The 18,209-nt window shown below is 37.3% G+C and overlaps 1 protein-coding gene and 1 pseudogene across 2 annotated transcripts; one reads left to right on the top strand and one right to left on the bottom strand.

Annotated features, from left to right (window-relative positions):
* Positions 1-387: 387 nt before the first annotated feature.
* LOC143632212 (uncharacterized) lies at positions 388-1,492 on the bottom strand. 2 transcript variants are annotated; one of them, XM_077100783.1, is made up of 3 exons: positions 1,138-1,492; positions 508-1,068; positions 388-439 (listed from the first exon to the last, which is right to left on the bottom strand). In XM_077100783.1, exons 1-2 carry the CDS (start codon positions 1,483-1,485, stop codon positions 523-525), a joined length of 894 nt encoding a protein of 297 aa, XP_076956898.1. In that variant the 5' UTR covers positions 1,486-1,492; the 3' UTR covers positions 388-439; positions 508-522. The 2 variants fall into 2 exon arrangements, with proteins under 2 accessions (XP_076956898.1, XP_076956897.1); XM_077100782.1 differs by lacking the exon at positions 388-439 and having other exon boundaries at positions 458-1,068.
* Positions 1,493-2,890: 1,398 nt separating this feature from the next.
* LOC143632213 (cinnamyl alcohol dehydrogenase 2-like) lies at positions 2,891-5,998 on the top strand (annotated as a pseudogene).
* Positions 5,999-18,209: the final 12,211 nt, after the last annotated feature.

Raw genomic sequence — 18,209 nt, forward strand, 5'->3', positions numbered from 1 at the left:
CAAATTGAAAAACGTGATAACTTAAACACAAAAAGAAAGTCAATGTTCTAAAAAAAATATAATATTTTAGGATATAAGGGGGCGTTTGGTACAGAGAATGGAATTGTACAGAGAATGATACAGAGAATGGAATTGTAGAGAAATGGAATTAGTCTGGAGAATGAGAATTGACTGTTCTGTTTGGTAGTACAGAGATTTCAGTAGAGAAATATAGCTGAGAATCATTTCTCTTGTTTGGTACACAGGAAATGAACAGAGAATCATATCAACTTTATTATTTGCACAGGTATTTTTTTCATAACAAATATTTATTAAAAAATAAAAAAACATATAAAAACATGCATAAATTTAACCATACACAAGTATCCCATAAATTCAAACATGCATAAACATAGTTTTTAAGCAAAAAAACATCAATCATACTTGCAAGTTAAAAGTACTTCAACCATGGTGAAACCAAAAAAAGGTACTTCAAGTTCTTCAACCACGGTGAAACAAAAAAATTACTTCAACCATACACAACTATCCCATTGAACCATCGGTATACAACTCGACCATCTCAATTTTCTCTTCTATTGTCGAGGCAAGAAAAGAACGTCCTAGATCCACATCTTTACCAATCAAATGAGCTGCTTTGAACCGTTTTTTCGTAGTGATACCTGGTAAAGCTTTCAACTCATCACTAACCTTTGCATAGATTTCATGAGCCTCTGTAACTTCTTTGTTAAGTTGTTCACTGACCATCTCCCCAAATCGAAGCAAAACTTCCTTCATTTCTTTGCAAGACTCTCGGTATATCTCATCTGCATCCGTGCTTCTACCTCTTTTACGCTTGCTTGTTACACTACCATTTGGTCCTTCAGATCGAACAACACTTGGAACGGCTTCATCAACAAAATCAAAGTCTTCAATATCAGCAGGTGAGGCATTTTGCGTCTCTTGAACAACATCTTCTTCTCCAAGGTCAACAGCTTTACTACCAGTAGCTCTATCCTTACCGAATATGGTACACAATTTGTCATAGAAAGGAAATGACTTGTCACGAAAATTCACAGCACCTTTGTGAGACTACAAGACAATTACAAATAAATTAGACCAAAATTTTAAAATCTAAAAAATATATTTTTTAGAATATACCTTCACGTATTCATTCCAAACACTATCATCGGCAATAACACAAGATTTTTGTTCATCCCAACCAAACCCACTTGTATGCACCATATCATATACAATGCTAAAGTGTGTCTTCCATGTCTTCATCCTAGACTTTATATGTGGTTCTGCTTTGATGCCAGAGTTAGGAAGACTTACATCTAGCAATTGTTGAACACCATTTAAATAACCTGGTTTGAATCCATTGTCAGCACCAGCATACTTTCCGGATGCATGTATCTCCATTAGCGCATCAATTAGCTTTGTATCTTCATCATGTGTCCAGGTATGCTTGCTCCTAGTAACTCCTCTCAGTATATTTGAATCTGCCATGTCTACTTACAAAAGGAAGAATAATAAACAGAGAATAAGAAACAAATAAACTGCAGCTGCAGCTGAAGCATTATCTCATCAGCAACTGTTGTCCAAATTCAATTCTAAACAAATAAAGTGCATAAATAAACAGAGAATAAGAAACAAATAAAGTGCATAAATAAATATTAATAAGAAACATCCTTAATAAAAGAAAAAATTACTTAATAATTTATGTTAGCAAAAAATATCTTTTAATAAAATAATGTGTTTGACTAACCTTAAACCATTTCCATCTTTCATCAGTTTCATTATCTGGCACTGGCACGGGTGACTTGTAGAGTTCTTTGTGTAATCGACATATAACATTTAAGACTAACTTGAAATACCGACTTATAGTTTCCCCGGACCGATGAAATCTATTGACTAGTATCACCATAATGAACAACTAAGAAATGAGTTCTAGTATAGAACAACACCAAATCTAAAATAAACATGAAATGAACATGAAAGCTTTTCAAGGTCCAAAAATAAAAACATTTGCATCTATATAGCAGGAACACAAACATTTGCATCTACAGACATTTGCATCTACATACATACAGACATACAGAGACATACAGAAACAACACAAACATTTGCATCTACAGACATACAGAGACATACAGCTTCGTATTACCTGAGCAGTTGGTCAGTTTCAGCTTCAAATAGAACTAATCGAACCCCAATCGAACTAATCGGCCACCAGGGGAGGGGGAGGAGGCTGAGCGGCGGCGACGAGGGGAGGGGGAGGAGGCTGAGCGGCGACGAGGGGGAGGGGGAGACGGGCTGAGCGGCGGCGACGAGGGGAGGGGGACGAGGCGGTGACGAGGGGAGGGGGAGGGGGAGGGGGAGGAGGCTGAGCGGCGGCGACGAGGGGAGGGGGAGGAGGCTGAGCGGCGACCTGAGTGGGAGGGGGAGACGGGTGGGAAATGGCAGAGAAAGAGAATTGCAATTCTCTGTGTAATGGGGGGAAATGAATTTCTCTAAGAAGTGGGAAAAATTTCTCCACTTTATTTTCTTACTAACCTACCAAACAAGAGACTTTTTTCTTTTTCCATTTCTCACCCCTCTAAATCTCTGTACCAAACACCCCCTAAAAGTGAAAGATGTGAAGAGCAAAGAATCTCGTTCCCTTACATTTCCAAGCCTACGTTAAAGCAAAATTGTCGTCCAAGAAAAGGCATTGTAACAAAAAATTAAATATAGAGGTCCGACAAAACGTACAACTTCGAAGGTTGTACAGTTGTACTTAGTCTGTCAAGTTGGTCACAGCATTTAAACCCTAGTATCTTGAAGTCAAACGCCCACATTCTCATTCTCATTCTCATTCTCATTCTCATTCTCTCTCACAACACAAACACAAACACACACACCGAGACCAACGATGGTGAGTTCACCGGAGTCTGAGCATCCAGTGAAGGCCTTCGGATACGCCGCTAGAGATTCTTCCGGCCTACTCTCACCCATCAACTTCTCCCGCAGGTATAATATTCATGCTGATTCATTTCAAATAGGGTTTCGCTTTTTTTCTTTATTTTGTTGATTTGGTCATCGATCTTCAGTCTGATATGTATTCTTGAAGTTTTAATCTTAAATCGGCGAAAGTTTACGAGCTTTTTTTTTTTTGGTTGAGTTCGTATGCAGTCATGAATCACACAGATTATAAGATCTGCTTAAACAATGTATATATTTATATATATGGTCGGGATGTTGTACAAATTGTTTGTATCATACAATGATACAAACTATGCGAAGTAAAGCGAAAATCATGCAGATTATCAGCTAGGGTTTTTGGGTTTTTTCTTTCTTATGTTGATTTGCACCATCGATCTTAGTCTGAATATAAATTCTATAAATTTTAATCTTAAATTGGTGAAAGTTTACGAGCTTTTTTGGTTAGATTGATCATCTAGGTTTTTTTTTTCTTTTTCTTTTTTGTTTTGTTTTGAACAACGTTTGTGTATAATATATATATGGTTGAGTTCATATGCAATTAATCACACATATAAGATCTGCCTAAAAAAAGTATATATGTGTGTGTGTCTATATAGGGAACGATAACTCACTTGCGTTGTAAAAACTGCTACAGTCTTGTCAAAATGAAAATTGCAGGTCGACTGTTTTCATAGTGTAAAGCGTACGTTTGGAAAATAAAATAAAAATTATGTTGAGTTCTTGTGTAACCAATGGAAATTACACCATTGACATGTATATTCAAATGTTCGTTGCACTGCGTGTGTTTATTTTCCGTAGATATAATTTACATATAACATATCTAAACAAATTAAATAAAAATGGTTTTGTGACTTACATTGTGTATTTGATGAACAATGATTGTAGGGAAACAGGAGATGAAGATGTGAGGTTTAAAGTGTTGTACTGTGGAGTCTGTCACTCTGATCTTCACTCTATCAAGAATGACTGGCTCAATGCCAAGTACCCCATGATCCCTGGGTAACTATAATTAACCTCCACAAACTGTTATTTCCTAATGGTGTAAACACTGTTGTTAAAACTGGACCACAAACCATGGGTTCAATGTACTGTGACCGGCTTAACCGAATGTTTGGTTCGTACAGGTTGAACCGTGACCGGATTAACTGACTGATGGTTAGTAGCGGTTGAACCGGTCATCACTTTCAATGGTTGGACCAGTTTTGATTTTTTTTCATTTCTTTCTTTTTTTTTTTTTTTTTTTGAAAACATACGTATACATTTTTCTTTTGTAGATTAATATATTTTTAAATTGTGATGTAAAAATTATTGTTTGTCAACTAATGTAGCAAACATGTTGGTATTTAATCTCTTGTTAAAAAAAATTAAACTTTGAACTTCTCGTATAGATATAAGAAGTATTTGTTAAATGTCAACTAAAAGCTAGAAACATGTGTGTTACACTAATTAAGTTCTCACCCCAGGAAAAATTCAAGTATCATTCATTATATTATTGTTTAAGAAAACATTATGTACCTTTTATTTTAACCAAATAACAATATATGGTATCTAAACTTTATGTAACATGTTCATTAGCGCGTCCAGTTTGATAACCGGTCCGTTTTTCAAAACATTGATGTCATCAATGCTAACTAAATTGCTTCATTTTAGCCATGAGATAGTGGGTGTGGTGACTGAGGTGGGCAGCAAGGTCAAGAAAGTTAAAGTCGGAGACAAGTTGGGGTTGGTTGTATGGTTGGCTCGTGTCGTTCATGTGACCAATGCGATGATGATCAAGAGCAATACTGCGCAAAATCAGTCATGACCTACAATAGCAGTGCTGTTGTAACCTATGGTGGCTACTCAGACCACATGGTTGCCAATGAACACTTCATTGTCGTGTGGCCCGAAGACCTTCCACTCGATGCTGGTGCCCCTTTGTTATGTGCCGGGATTACTGTTTACAGCCCGATGCGATATTATGGGCTTGATAAGCCCGGAATGCATGTTGGTGTGGTTGGTCTTGGCGGGTTAGGTCATGTAGCTGTTATGTTTCTTAAGGCTGTTGGTGTTAAGGTTACTGTGATCAGCACTAATCCTAACAAAAAAGAAGAAGCTACAAGTAAACTTGGTGCTGATTCGTTCTTGGTCAGCAGCGATCAAACCCAGATGCAGGTAACACTTATGACCATTTACCCTTAGGTGTGTGAATAAAACAACCCTTGTAAAATATAATAACATGACCATGACAAATGATTACACGGAATCATTACCAAATGAAAAGTGGTGTGTGAGTTAGCCGTTTGGACTATTTAGTCTCTCAAGCTTGATTGAAAAATTAAGTCTTTCCATGTATAGTTTCAGTTGATTAACCAAGTCCGAAATAGCCAAAACTAGTGATATTTGTTTAAATTTTGTTGTTAAGTCCCATCACACGCGCGTTGGACACATTGTCATTTTAATCATATCATCCCTTGCCAGTATTTGTGTTATTACCTTGAAATCAAGCACCTTAAACAAAGAGTTTAATGCAATAAATAATTTATTTGTTTAACTGTTTGTACAGGCTGCTGTGGGTACTATGGATGGTATTATCGACACCGTTTCTGCTGATCATCCTCTAACACCTTTAATCAGCCTTCTGAAGACTAATGGCAAATTGGTTTTGGTTGGTGTTCCCACCAAGCCACTTGAATTACCTGCTTTCCCTTTGATAGGTGGTATGAATCTGTTCTTCCCCAATGCATTGATTGTTTTGTTATAACTAGAACATGTACAAGTTGACTTTGTTGGTCAAACTCTAGTTTTAACTTTAGAAATATACAAAGTCAAAGTTATTATTTTATGATTGTACTAGGGAGGAAGCTGGTGGCAGGAAGTTTGATTGGAGGTATGAAAGAGACAAGAGATGGTTGAATTTGCAGCAAAACACAAGATAACTGCAGCAGTTGAGGTCATTCCCATAGACTATATCAACACTGCCATGGAGTGTCTTCAGAAATCTGATGTGCGTTATCGCTTTGTTATTGACATTGCGAACTCGCTAAAGTCCACCTAGGTTCATAGTTTTCGACACCTATATTTGACGGTTGCATATCGTATTGTGGTTTGGATTTTGATTGCGAGTTTACTATATTGTTGATCATCATAGACATTAAATAATGATAATGCATGGTGTGGGTGTCATTTGGCTTTAAATCTATTATGTTTTCTAATTTTATTGCATTCTATATTTTACTGCTTACAATACATCTTAGAGTAATAGAGGATGACTAGAGGATCCCAATCTATCTACAAGTGGACTCCGGAGGAACTGTGAAGAGATAATCACATTGGCAACTTTCTTTAAGCCTTTAACCTTATCAATTGTGGTATCCAAGGTAGAGGTGCAAAAAAAAAACCGGTTCGTACCCGTTTTGGGTATTATTATACCCGGAAAACCCTACCCGGTTCTATATATTCTCCCAGAAATTGGTTCCTACCCGGTTCCGGTTCCTACCCGGAATAACCGGTTCCACCGGGTTTTTTCGGTAATATAGCCGTTGACGGTAATATTGCCGTTAATATAGTCGTTGGAACCGGTTTTTGAGCTAAAAAACTATAAGGGGTTATTTAATCACTTGTTTTACCACTCAACTCAAAATCATCAAGAAAACTTATCGGTTTACACTCCAATTTTTTTCACTTCCACCACCGCTTGATAATAAGTTATTATGGCAAGCCAAAACAAGGGCAAAAGGCGCGACTGCCGATTCCGTTTTCATTGACCTGGTTCGTGTTGAAGATGACCCCGAAGTTGTACGGGTTGTCCCTAACCGCAACGAAGACGTATGGCAGAATTGGGATTTGGTTGAGTTGATTAATGGAGACCTAAAGGCTCGTTGCAAATTGTGTGGCACTTTCTTAAAGCATGATTCAAACTCTACTTTAAAAAAGCACATCGAAAACAAGAGCAAACTCTCTACGCCCATCAAGCTTTGTTACCGGCGGCGGGAGCTTGACTTGCAGAGCCAGACGACTCTCCCGCTTCCGCTTTTTTGGCGTCCAAATGTTTTTTTTTCCTTACAATACTTATTGGTATGCTTACGGAGAGTGGAATTCGATTCCACTTTCAAAATCTTGCCACAGTATTTGCAGCGCGCCATCTCCTGTGTGTCGGACATAACACACAGGTCATAGTGAACCCAAACCTCGGGGCATCTCGGGGTGTCAATGACCATAATAACATCATCGTTGGTTGCCATTGGTTTAAATAAGAGTTAGGGAAATGGTTTAACAAATAATGGAAGTGTTTAACAAGTTAGAGAAGTTGTTTAACAAGTTAGGGAAGTTTCTTAACAAGTTCTAAACCTAGCCTACCTATATATAGTATGTGTGTGTGTTTGTACATTCAAAACCGGTCCCAACGGTCATATTTCATTTAAATATGGAAAACCCGATGGAACCGGTTTTCGGGTATTAACCGGACCATGTTCCTACCCTACCCGGTTCCACTGAGTCCTGATTTTTTGCTACCGGGTCGGGTCGGGTCCGGTTCCTACCCGGTTCCTGACAAGAACCGGTTCCATTTTGTACCCGGGTCCAAAAAAATGGTTCCTACCCGGTTTCGGGTTTTAAAAAACCCGATTTGTGCACGTCTAATCCAAGGTGTGAAGTTCTGAAATGGCATTATTATTGGAAAATAACCTACATGAAGTATTGTCTTTTAGATTATTCCCTTAATTTAATTAAAATGACAATAAAATGTCTCTATTAAATATTTAATTATATGATAGGTGTAATTGCATATTGTGAAAAGACTAATAGATGTTGCCCTTTGATGTCTTGTATATGTGTATGAATAGAGATGCATATAACACCAATTGATGATCTCATACACACACTCTCCATCAATAATGGTATATAAATAAAAAAGCAAAACTGATATTGTGAGTATAAATCAATCAATCCATGAGCAAATAAAGGGTGTCAGTTGATCATGCCTCTCGAACACGGGCTATGGCTACTATGACAAATACAAATAAGGGTGCATGTTGACCATGCCTCTCAAACACAGGCTATGGCTACTATGACAAATACAAATAAGGGTGTCGGTTGACCATGCCTCTCGAACATGGGCTATGGCTACTATGACGGCGTATGATCATGCTGACTTGCTAGACTTCTGATGGACCTCTCCGAATGCGATAAAATAAAACAACTAAACACACAGCAATTAGTTATTCAATTGATAACACACAACACTCATAGTTTTCTAGTGCAAATAATATATAATATGTAAATAGTAATAAATACACAAGTGTCCCCAAAACGTTTAAAAGCTGTAAAATGTGGGGAATGACTTCTCACCTTGACGATTAGGCGAATAATCGAGAGATGGAATAAACAAGCAAAGTTAACGGGATAGTTTTTCTAATCCAACAAGACCTATAACTTATACAAAATAATATAGAGTTAAAACCGAGAACATAGCCTCTTGAATCAATCCAAACGGATGTATAAAACTCCGGTTATGAGGTTTTTAGTAAATAAGTGAGGTGGTACTAACCAGAATCCGAACAGCGAGTCAAGAGTCGGGTTTTGGTCAGTACACTCAAAATATAGAGATAAAACTAAAAGTCTTCTGCACAAGCTAGTTCCGACCAGGAGTGATAGAAATAGATTGGTTAACTTTGTTGACCAAATGCGTACAAAATAATATAGATTTGTCAACAAAAGGTTGAGTGAGAAAAGTCACCATTTTTTATATAATAAAGAATAAAGGGAAATTAGGGTTTAGGGAAGAGAGTTGCAGGTTATTATGACCTTGTTTATATAAGAATAGTAAAATAAGGCTAATTTTAGTCAAAAGACTCGTTTAAGCAATAGAATCTCGTTTAATGACCTAATCAACTAAAATAAAACCAAAATTCTTTCTTGAGGAAGGGGAAACGTATATGGACATGTATCAAGTCTAGCAGGTTTTTCTTGGAGCTTAAAACACGAGATTTGGTCCTTAATTAAGCGATTTAGCATTAAACACGAAATTTGACCAAAAAAATAACAAACTAGCTGATCTGAAGCCCTGGCCGCGCCACGCGGCCAGGTGAGCCTTCCTCCTCGCGTGAAGCGGTGTGGAGGGAGGTTCAACCTCTTTAGTTTTGTCACTTTTGGTCCCTGAAGTTCCAAAAATGCTTTTTTTAACAATTTTAATCAATTTTGTGAGTTGTTAAGGACTATTTGGCATGATTGAAAGTTATCAAATTATAAAATAAGTTAAACCAATTTAAATACCAATAAATACAAGTTTTTATCAATACAAAAAAATCCTAATTAACATACCGAGTCAGGTAAACGAATACTGGTATGTGTCTAATAACCCTATAAAAATGACCCTCACAACTAAGCTTTAAACATAAAATGAAAATCCTAAAACCACACACAACCGGCAAGTGTACCGATCGCAAGTAGTATAGACCTAGGAAGTCCGAGTATCGAACACGTGGATACGTAAGACGCTAACGATTACTAACCCTAGACAAGACCTACCTTAGAATAATATTTAATTGATTTTTGATTTTTAATTACTTAACTGAACTAACTAGACTGACTGACAAAACTTACCAAAAATAGAAAACTTAACGAAAAACTAACTGAGTTGACTTCGGATGGAGAAAAACGTCTACCTAGGTCTGAATCAAATTGTAGGCCTAACAAGCTAACGGATTGAATGATATCAAGACACCGGTTCCTAAAGATGACACGACTAAGGATCGCTCGGGCTCACTGGATTACCTCTCGGTCTCACACAACAAACCCTAACTACTCAAAATCGCCTAAAACGACCAAACCGGGAAACAATTGCTAAGGTGTTCTAATGAAGGATCACCTCTCGGTCTCACCAACACTCGACCCTAATGGCAATGAATACTACATAACCAAGGATAGAGGAACAATTCAACTTAAACCAAAATAGATCAACTAGTCGCTCAAACACCTAAACCTGACAAGAAACAAACTCGTTCTCGCGCAATCCTTATTCTAGCATGCAAAGGCAATGAGACAACCCTAAATTCTTATCACCTCTCGGTCTCAAAGAAGGTGTCTAACCGCTGTACTTAATCAAATTAATCCCGCAACAAAACCCTACGGTTGTTCCTACCGCAAACAAACCCTAAACACAAAGTCTAGAATCAAACAATGCACTGATCAATCAATACAAAACTAATCAATCAACACACGAGGTTTATGCAATGAATCACCAAAATTTCCAGCCCTTAGACACAACCTATTTCATGTCTAAATCAAACTTTACAATAGCAATTCAAGTCTATTAATCAAACAATCCAACAAGCTCATCAAACACTGACAAGAATCATCATTCCTAGGTAGAACTAACAAGTTTAGCCAATAATCATCTTTGGACAGCCATGAACAATAAATAAAAGCATCAATAAACTCATCTCAAACATCAATTCAAGCATTCAATAATCAATACTAATCAATAACAAGTCAATATCCCAAATAATTGCAAAACTACTAAGTAATTAAACAAGTAATTCAAGGTATATGAACAATGAAAAAGATGTAAGGATATTGGATGTTATGCTGCTCCTTGGCTGTAAAAACAGATGGTAAACGATCCTGGGCCTTGATTCTTGTGTCTTCTTCCTTCCCTAACCACCACAAGCTCCAAACCCTAGCACACAAAACTTTTTCTCTTTTCTTTTCCTTGCTGAACTGCCGATCGGAACCCTCCACAGCTGCTAGGGTTTTTTTAATTTTTTTATGTTATAATATAATATGGTCTTGGGCCTCCATGATGCATACGGGTCGGGCCTTGAGCTTTGTCTTGAACTTGTATGCGTAAAAGGCTCGTAGAATGCTCGAAAAGTCCCGGTTTTCTTCTTTCTTTCACCTAAAACCTACAAGGTTATTAAACTTACGTAAAACCTATCTAAAATGAGTTAAAACATATAAAATATAATGTAAAACGTAGATAAAACGTGCGGAAAATACGTGTGTTTTACAACACATCAAATACGGATATGAAAATGAAAAAAATCAAAATGTTACAGTCCAAGGGGCAGAGCCCCTGGCTGGGGTTATGCTGCCAGGTAAGCTTGGAAAAATTTTATTTTCGTTAATAAGTCTTTATTAAAAATTCATCAGAAAGTTGACTTTTAAATGAAACGAATCGATCTCTAAACGAATCGAATTGAATCCCAAACGAATCGAATTGAATCCCAAACGAATAGAATTGAATCACAAACGAATCGAATCAAATCCAAAAGTAATCGAATCGAATCAAATTCCAAAACGAGTCGAATCGACTTCCAAAATGAATCGAATTCCAAAACAAATCAAATCAAATTCCATAATGAATCGAATCCCAAACAAATTGAATCGGATTTCAAATGAATCTAATCTAATTCCAAATGAATCGAATCAAATTTCAGAACAACTCGAATCGAGTATTTCAAAACGAATCGACCCGAATTTCAATCAATTCGATTTAAATACGGTTTTCATGCCTTTCAACTATAATCGTTTTCGTTCATTCCTCCTAGGCCCCTTTTACCCTTTTTAACGAGTTACAGCCTTTAACAACATTATATGCTCGTTCCATGCACGGTCCAAACGTCACTCGTTCGTCCCGAATCATTTCCAACAGCTTGTTTAAGATCAAGTTTATGTTTTTCCTACACTCTAAGGTTCGATTTACTATCCTACCAAATTTCATAGCGATCCGACCTCAAATACTTAACCTTTTAACTAAAAACGTACCTTTCTTGGATCCGGTTTGGTTTGGATCTGAATCAAAACGTGATCTAGAGGTGTTTCTTGTTGTTTGATGATGCTTGAACACGAAATATGCCCTCCTTTAGCTTGGATTTGCATCCGGATTTGAAGGAAAGTGTTTGTGTGTGTTTTTGAGTGTGTGTGGAGGCAAGGATGATGGAAATGAGAGTTTTAGGGTTTTAGGGAGGTTTAAGGGTGTTTAAATACCCCTAAGCCTATGGACCTTAAGGCTCATCACCATCCCTTATTTAATCTTTTATTTTTCAAGTCACACTCAACTTATTATTATTTTAACCTAATTAAATAGTAACACATCAAAACCGCATTCCTGTCCAAATCGCAATCGCATTCTCCACACTTAGAAAACTTTTCAAAAAATTCAATTTTTTTAAATCTTTTCATTTTTATTTTTTGTTTGATTTTTAATCCTGTTTCATTAGTGTTGATGTTCTTTTATTAATGATTATCTTACAGCAACATAATATGTTGCTCCCTTGGAACTTCTCACTGACGAGAAGCACAAGATTTTTATTTCAATGATCAAGGGATTAAAGAAAGTGCACTCTCCTATGCTATTACTGCTGATCCAGGGATACATACGTGCTGGCAGAGGATTCTGGGGAAATGCCAAAGGATATAAGGACAAGAACGGAAAGTTGGCTATTACAACTAAAGTGGCAAATAAGAAGCTTGTTAATGATGAAGCTGACATTAGACGGGTGTTAAACATCAAGGATGCTCCAGATCACTTCTTCAAAAAGTTTAAGAAAGAGGAATTGTTGGAAATAGTGGAGAAGATGGGGTAAGATACAGAGTGGAAAACTTTTGATAAGAAATATTTTCCACCTACTGGAAGTATCTTTTTCACATCACTACCCACTACTTGTCAGATTTGAGAGGAGGTTATGATAGTTTGAGAACGTACTGGGTTTGATTTATGGCATGCCTAATAAACAAAGTGTAGTTTAACTACTCAAGGTTCATCTTTTTGTGTATGCACATCAGTGCTAGTACGGATAATCCTTGAATAATGTACCCTGTACAATTGTTGTTAGATAACAGGACGCCTGAGGTGCTAGGCTAGTGTATGAGGTGGAGTATGATGATAACGGTGAACCGATGCCACCCTCCGAGCCTCACCATGCAAATATGGTGAAGGAATATGTTTTCAGCTCCATGTTGAGCAAAGGTTCTTCACGAACTTATCAGTACTCGGGAAGGGTTCCATAGCACAGGTTTGGTTTGTTTGATAACAAACCCATTGATGAAGAAGAAGGGGATGAAGAGCAGAATGACGATGAGTCTAATGACGAGGAGACAGAATCGGAGGTTGAAGTTAGAAAGTGAGTTACCAAGGGAGTAAAGGCCAAGAAGAAGAAACTGAAGACTTCTAGCAAGCCTCCTACTAGTGAGCCTTCCCAAGAAGAGGAAGAAACATAGGTTGAAAGGCCTCTTAAGAGAATAAGAAAGGCAGGGGACTCCAAGAAGCCCTCCTCCTTGATAATAAAGTTGACAACGGGCACACAGACAGAGACATCCACTCCACCACCCAAGACAATCCACCAAGACCCACATGTTGCTTCTCCCACTACCCTGAAACGAGAATTAGCAAACCTAAAAGGCAAGCAAGTTCATGAACCCCGACCCAAACCAAAATCCAAACCTTCCAAGATGAAGCTTCAAGACTCACCCACACCTAGCCCCGAAATCTCTCCAAAGCACCAAACCTCACCCGTAGACTTCCCAACCAACCAATAACCTCTTCCCAACACACATCACCTAAATCCTCTCCCCTTAGATCACCCTCCTTTCTCACCTCACCGCTAAAATTCACAACCTTTTGGACATCCGCATTCACTTCCTCACCTATTTCCCTACCACTTACCATACACATCCCTACAACTTCCCAACCTCAACCCTACCATTAACCCAAATACATTCCCACCAAGCCCAAACCATTACCACGCCTATACAATCAACCACCCAACCTACTCAATCATACACTTCACTCTCCACTACCCGACCAAATATTCTAACCCCAACCCCTCTGTCCCATAGCAAGTATAGAAAATCTCCGATGTTCGCGGATCCTATTCTAGAAAGGATTGTGGCATTGGAGGAATCCAATAAGAAAAGGGCGGAGCGGGAGAAGGTTATGATTGAATTTGGTAAGAAGCAAAAAGAGAATATGGAGAAACTTGGGAAGGAAAGGGCAGTGGATAGAGAATGGGTGGAGAGATTGGAGAAAGAAAGGGTCGCCGATAAAAAAATTACAAGACACGAGGTCTTATTTGCAACCATCCAACCGCGAGTGGAAAATCAACAAATATTGACGAACAATCAATCATTGTCCCTCGCTAAATGATCCACTGATGTTGAAAGACTGGAGTTTCGAGTAGCTTCTTCGGAGAAAGATCTCAAGTCCTTGAGCAATATTGAAGATAAATTAAGGACTGAGAAGTTCAACAAGTTCGTTCGTCGTCTTGTTGAGGATCAACTAGAAGATGATTGCCTTGTGTACGAGACAGATTAAAAACGAAAGTAGCAGCAAACACTAAATACTAGAGGGAGATTGTAGAGCATATTTTATTGTTATAAGTCTTTTGTATTTATTAGCCAATTATCGTTTGTATGTTATGCTTTTGTTTAGTCTTTTATGTATGTTTGGGTTTGTGGCCTTGTAATCTAAGCCCATTAGGCCGAAATAAATGGAAGAATGCATGCCATGCTTCCACCTATAAAAGATGAAGCATGGCCATGCATAACATAACTCTTTTGAAAAACTCTTTCTCTTTCTGACCTAATCCATCCAACCACTCTCAACTTTCCTCTTTTAGAAAATAACTCAAACACAAACAAGATCCGAGATCTTGGTTAGTTGTAGGTGATTTCCGCTAACCTACAACCTAGATTGATCCAAGAACCTGTTGTGAGATCCGTTATAGGGACCTACACCTTCCTGAGACGGGATGCCAACCATCCATTGTCCATACTGATTTTGAGGCTCGAGGCGGCCTGATTCACAATCCAAAACATGTTTTTGGAGGACCAAACTGATGAATATGCATATGGAGCAAAAATGTGGGAAAAGGTTTTATTTCAAAAATGTCATAACGTGGAGGATCAGGACACCCTGTTACTATCTGACCCTCCTCATATTGATCATAATGGGAAAAAATTTGATGAGCTTAATGGCAACTTTATATGGATTTGTAGTTGGATCTAAACTATTTGAGCAGGTAAAATCGAGAGCAAACACGAAACAGTACAATGCACCTTACGACCTAGGTGGTATATGTTCAGAGTCGGAAGAGACAATCCATGAAATTTAATTGTTTGGGCGTGTTGTGATAACAACAAATCATAATCGGGTTGATGTTCCTTTTGATCCAAGTAGCTTTAAAGTTGGATTTATTTCAAAAATGTCATAACGTGGAGGATCAGGACACCCTGTTACTATCTGACCCTCCTCATATTGATCATAATGGGAAAAAATTTGATGAGCTTAATGGTAACTTTATATGGATTTGTAGTTGGATCTAAACTATTTGAGCAGGTAAAATCGAGAGCAAACACGAAACGGTACAATGCACCTTACGACCTAGGTGGTATATGTTCAGAGTCGGAAGAGACAATCCATGAAATTTAATTGTTTGGGCGTGTTGTGATAACAACAAATCAGAATCGGGTTGATGTTCCTGTTGATCCAAGTAGCTTTAAAGTTGGATTTAGGCTTTCATGGACTTGAGCGGATGACCAGAGTGGGATTGCGGCGGTGATGGCCGCAATCCCAATTAATGGCGTTGATGACTGTGTCGTTCCGATCATGCTAAAACCCAATTAACCTAGGTAGCTAACATAATTAAGATATCATATCTACGAGGAGCATATGATCAATACTATGCGTTTTGTTTGATTATTTAACCGGTGTATAATCTTATCTAGTGATTAAGCATTACTCAAAGACTGACTTGAAATATGAAATACTCAATACATATATCATCAAATATTGTCCCCATCTTATATTTATAAAATATTTTTAATAATATCATTCATATCCATAAAATTGACTTGTGAATGTGGCCAATGTCAGACCCTGACTAGCACAATGTGGAAGCGTAAAACGGGAATGTAACAGACACCTCTGGTATCAACACATTGTTTATAAAGAAACATTACAAACTAATTTACAATATATTACATTTCTTTGCTCTATCATTGTTTTACAGTCTAGGTGATACAAACAAAACTAGTTCGTTAACTATACATTCTTACTACTAACGCCTTTACTTTTATTCACATGGCATCAACCACACACCTCAGGCAAGTAACAGATCACCAAATCATTCCGATTTAGGTACACCTGAAAAGCAGTTTAAAACAGGTCAACTACTAGAGTTGATGAGTTTCACGAGTTTCAAGAAATCAGTAATGAGTATTCACAAGTCAACACTTGTAATCATGAAATAAGAATGTATGTATATAAATGATGTAATTATGCTAAGCTACAGTGAAGCCTTGACTGTATGTGTTGTGTGCATCCATTTCCCACGCTCAATCAACCACTGTGGCCCCTTTCCGCCCACAACATGCCCCGGTAGCTATGTCTAACACTACATAGCCTGTTTGTATAAATATGGTCATGTGCAAACGGCGTTATGTGATACGGAAACCAGGCCGATTCCGTTTGGGTTTGTCAAACCAATAGTACTATTCACAAGCCACTGGCTCGAAGTTAATCACTGTGATCGTGGGGACTTTCGTGTGTTAGCACTTAGATAATTCACATCAATACATGTTTCAGGTATGTATATGTAATCAAATATGCTTTTCACCCCAAAAGTTCGTAAAACTGTTTAAAGAGTGAGGTCATGAAACTCACGGTTTAGTAGATAATCAGTACTGTATCAGCTCGTGGTTTGTTCGGTCCGCTATCAGTAGTTCCTATAATCAATATTATAATAATATTAATATTTTAATATTATTATAATCTCAACACTAAACTGGGCTGTATAACTAATCTGGGTGTAGCTGGAATGCCCAGAAAGTGGCAATAGGTTTAGGTTGTGATGTTGTTCAATGTCTAATACTTAAAACTGAACTTGGCTCAGATTCTCGTTTTCCCAGCTGGGCCAAGTTGTTCGTTTACGCGTTTGGAAAGCATTTATGAGAAAATAAGCTTGGGTAAATGTATTGGTTAATAAAATGATTAAGTTATAAAGAAGGATCACATACTGGGGTCCCGAATTAGCTACAGTGCCCGTTTCCGTTTATTCAGTTTGATTTAAGAAGAAACGCGCACAATCCATCCGGATTGTCCAGGTTTTTCTTAAAAAAGTTCTTTTTTTACTTAATTAGTCCAAAAATATGATTTTTGATCACTCTTGATGTTTTGATATTCCCGCAGGTTCGCTAGTCACGAATTTGTTGTTTTTATAAAAACTGAATTTGTTTATTATTCAAATTAGCATAATTAATTAACCGTTAATTATTAAATTATGAAAATTTAGCCACTTATCAAATAAACTATGTAGATTTTTATAAAAATATTTATGGAATTAATTACTGATTTATTAATTTATGAAAAATTCATTTTATCAGCTATATTTCGCCTGAAAATCGTCCGTTTACCCCAAAAAATTTCCAAAATTTCCACAAAAATTCCTGAATGCTCAAATCATGTCCCAAATCAACCTGTATCAATTCCAGAATGTAAAAAGCTCGTGCGATATTCTTTTCGGCCCAAATTCAGCTATAAAAATTCACACGAACGCATATAAACAAAACACATTAGACTTCTTCAAATGATCCCAAAATTCATATGTGATCAAAATACATCAAATCTGAGTTTCCAGAAAAATTTCATAATTTTTGAAGTATTTTAGCTATTTTTTCCAAATAAACGTCCCAATTCGGTAATAAATTCGCCAAATATTCTCGGATGGTCGAAAAATTACCAAATTTAAACAGGGACTTATTGACATGGTCCCTGATGTCCCTGAAAAATTTCAAGGCCTAATAATATGTAAATAACAACCTTAACCTAAACAACCCGTAAGCGAGTGTTTCGGCATTACCTTAGCGGGTTTGGCTCGTTTCCGACTTTCTAATCAAGTTTTCAGGTTCTTGTGCTTCTATGAAAGCTAGATACAAGTCCTATATCACAAACCAAGCAATTTCTCATCAACATAACAGCCCTTAACTTAGGGTTTCGGCTAGTGCACAAAAACTTTTGAACCGTAAAAATGCCGTTTCAACCCTTTAATCCGTGTTTATGGCCAAAAAAACTATCAAAACAAGTTCCTTACCATGTGTATGATCAAAAAATATTTATGCTCCATTTTTGGGATTTTTACATGGTAAGGAATGATTTTTAGTAATCAAGACATGTTTTTATGGTATTAATCAAGGTTAAACAAGTACAAAAACTACTTATTTAAGCTCCTTACCTTAGGGTTTGAAGGATTTCTGGAAAATCAGCTTGCAGC

Source organism: Bidens hawaiensis, unplaced genomic scaffold, assembly GCF_021521415.1.
Source record: "Bidens hawaiensis isolate Kalapana, Puna unplaced genomic scaffold, B.hawaiensis_p1.1 tig00006386_1, whole genome shotgun sequence".
In the NCBI taxonomy this organism is placed as follows: domain Eukaryota; kingdom Viridiplantae; phylum Streptophyta; class Magnoliopsida; order Asterales; family Asteraceae; genus Bidens; species Bidens hawaiensis.

What these genes read in the sequence shown, in the direction of transcription:
- LOC143632212 (XM_077100783.1), bottom strand. Translation starts at nt 1,485, where the DNA reads ATGGCAGATTCAAATATACTGAGAGGAGTTACTAGGAGCAAGCATACC. An exon ending in TTTGGAATGAATACGTGAAG is followed by an intron (nt 1,069 to 1,137) that starts GTATATTCTAAA and finishes ATTGTCTTGTAG; the next exon opens with TCTCACAAAGGTGCTGTGAA.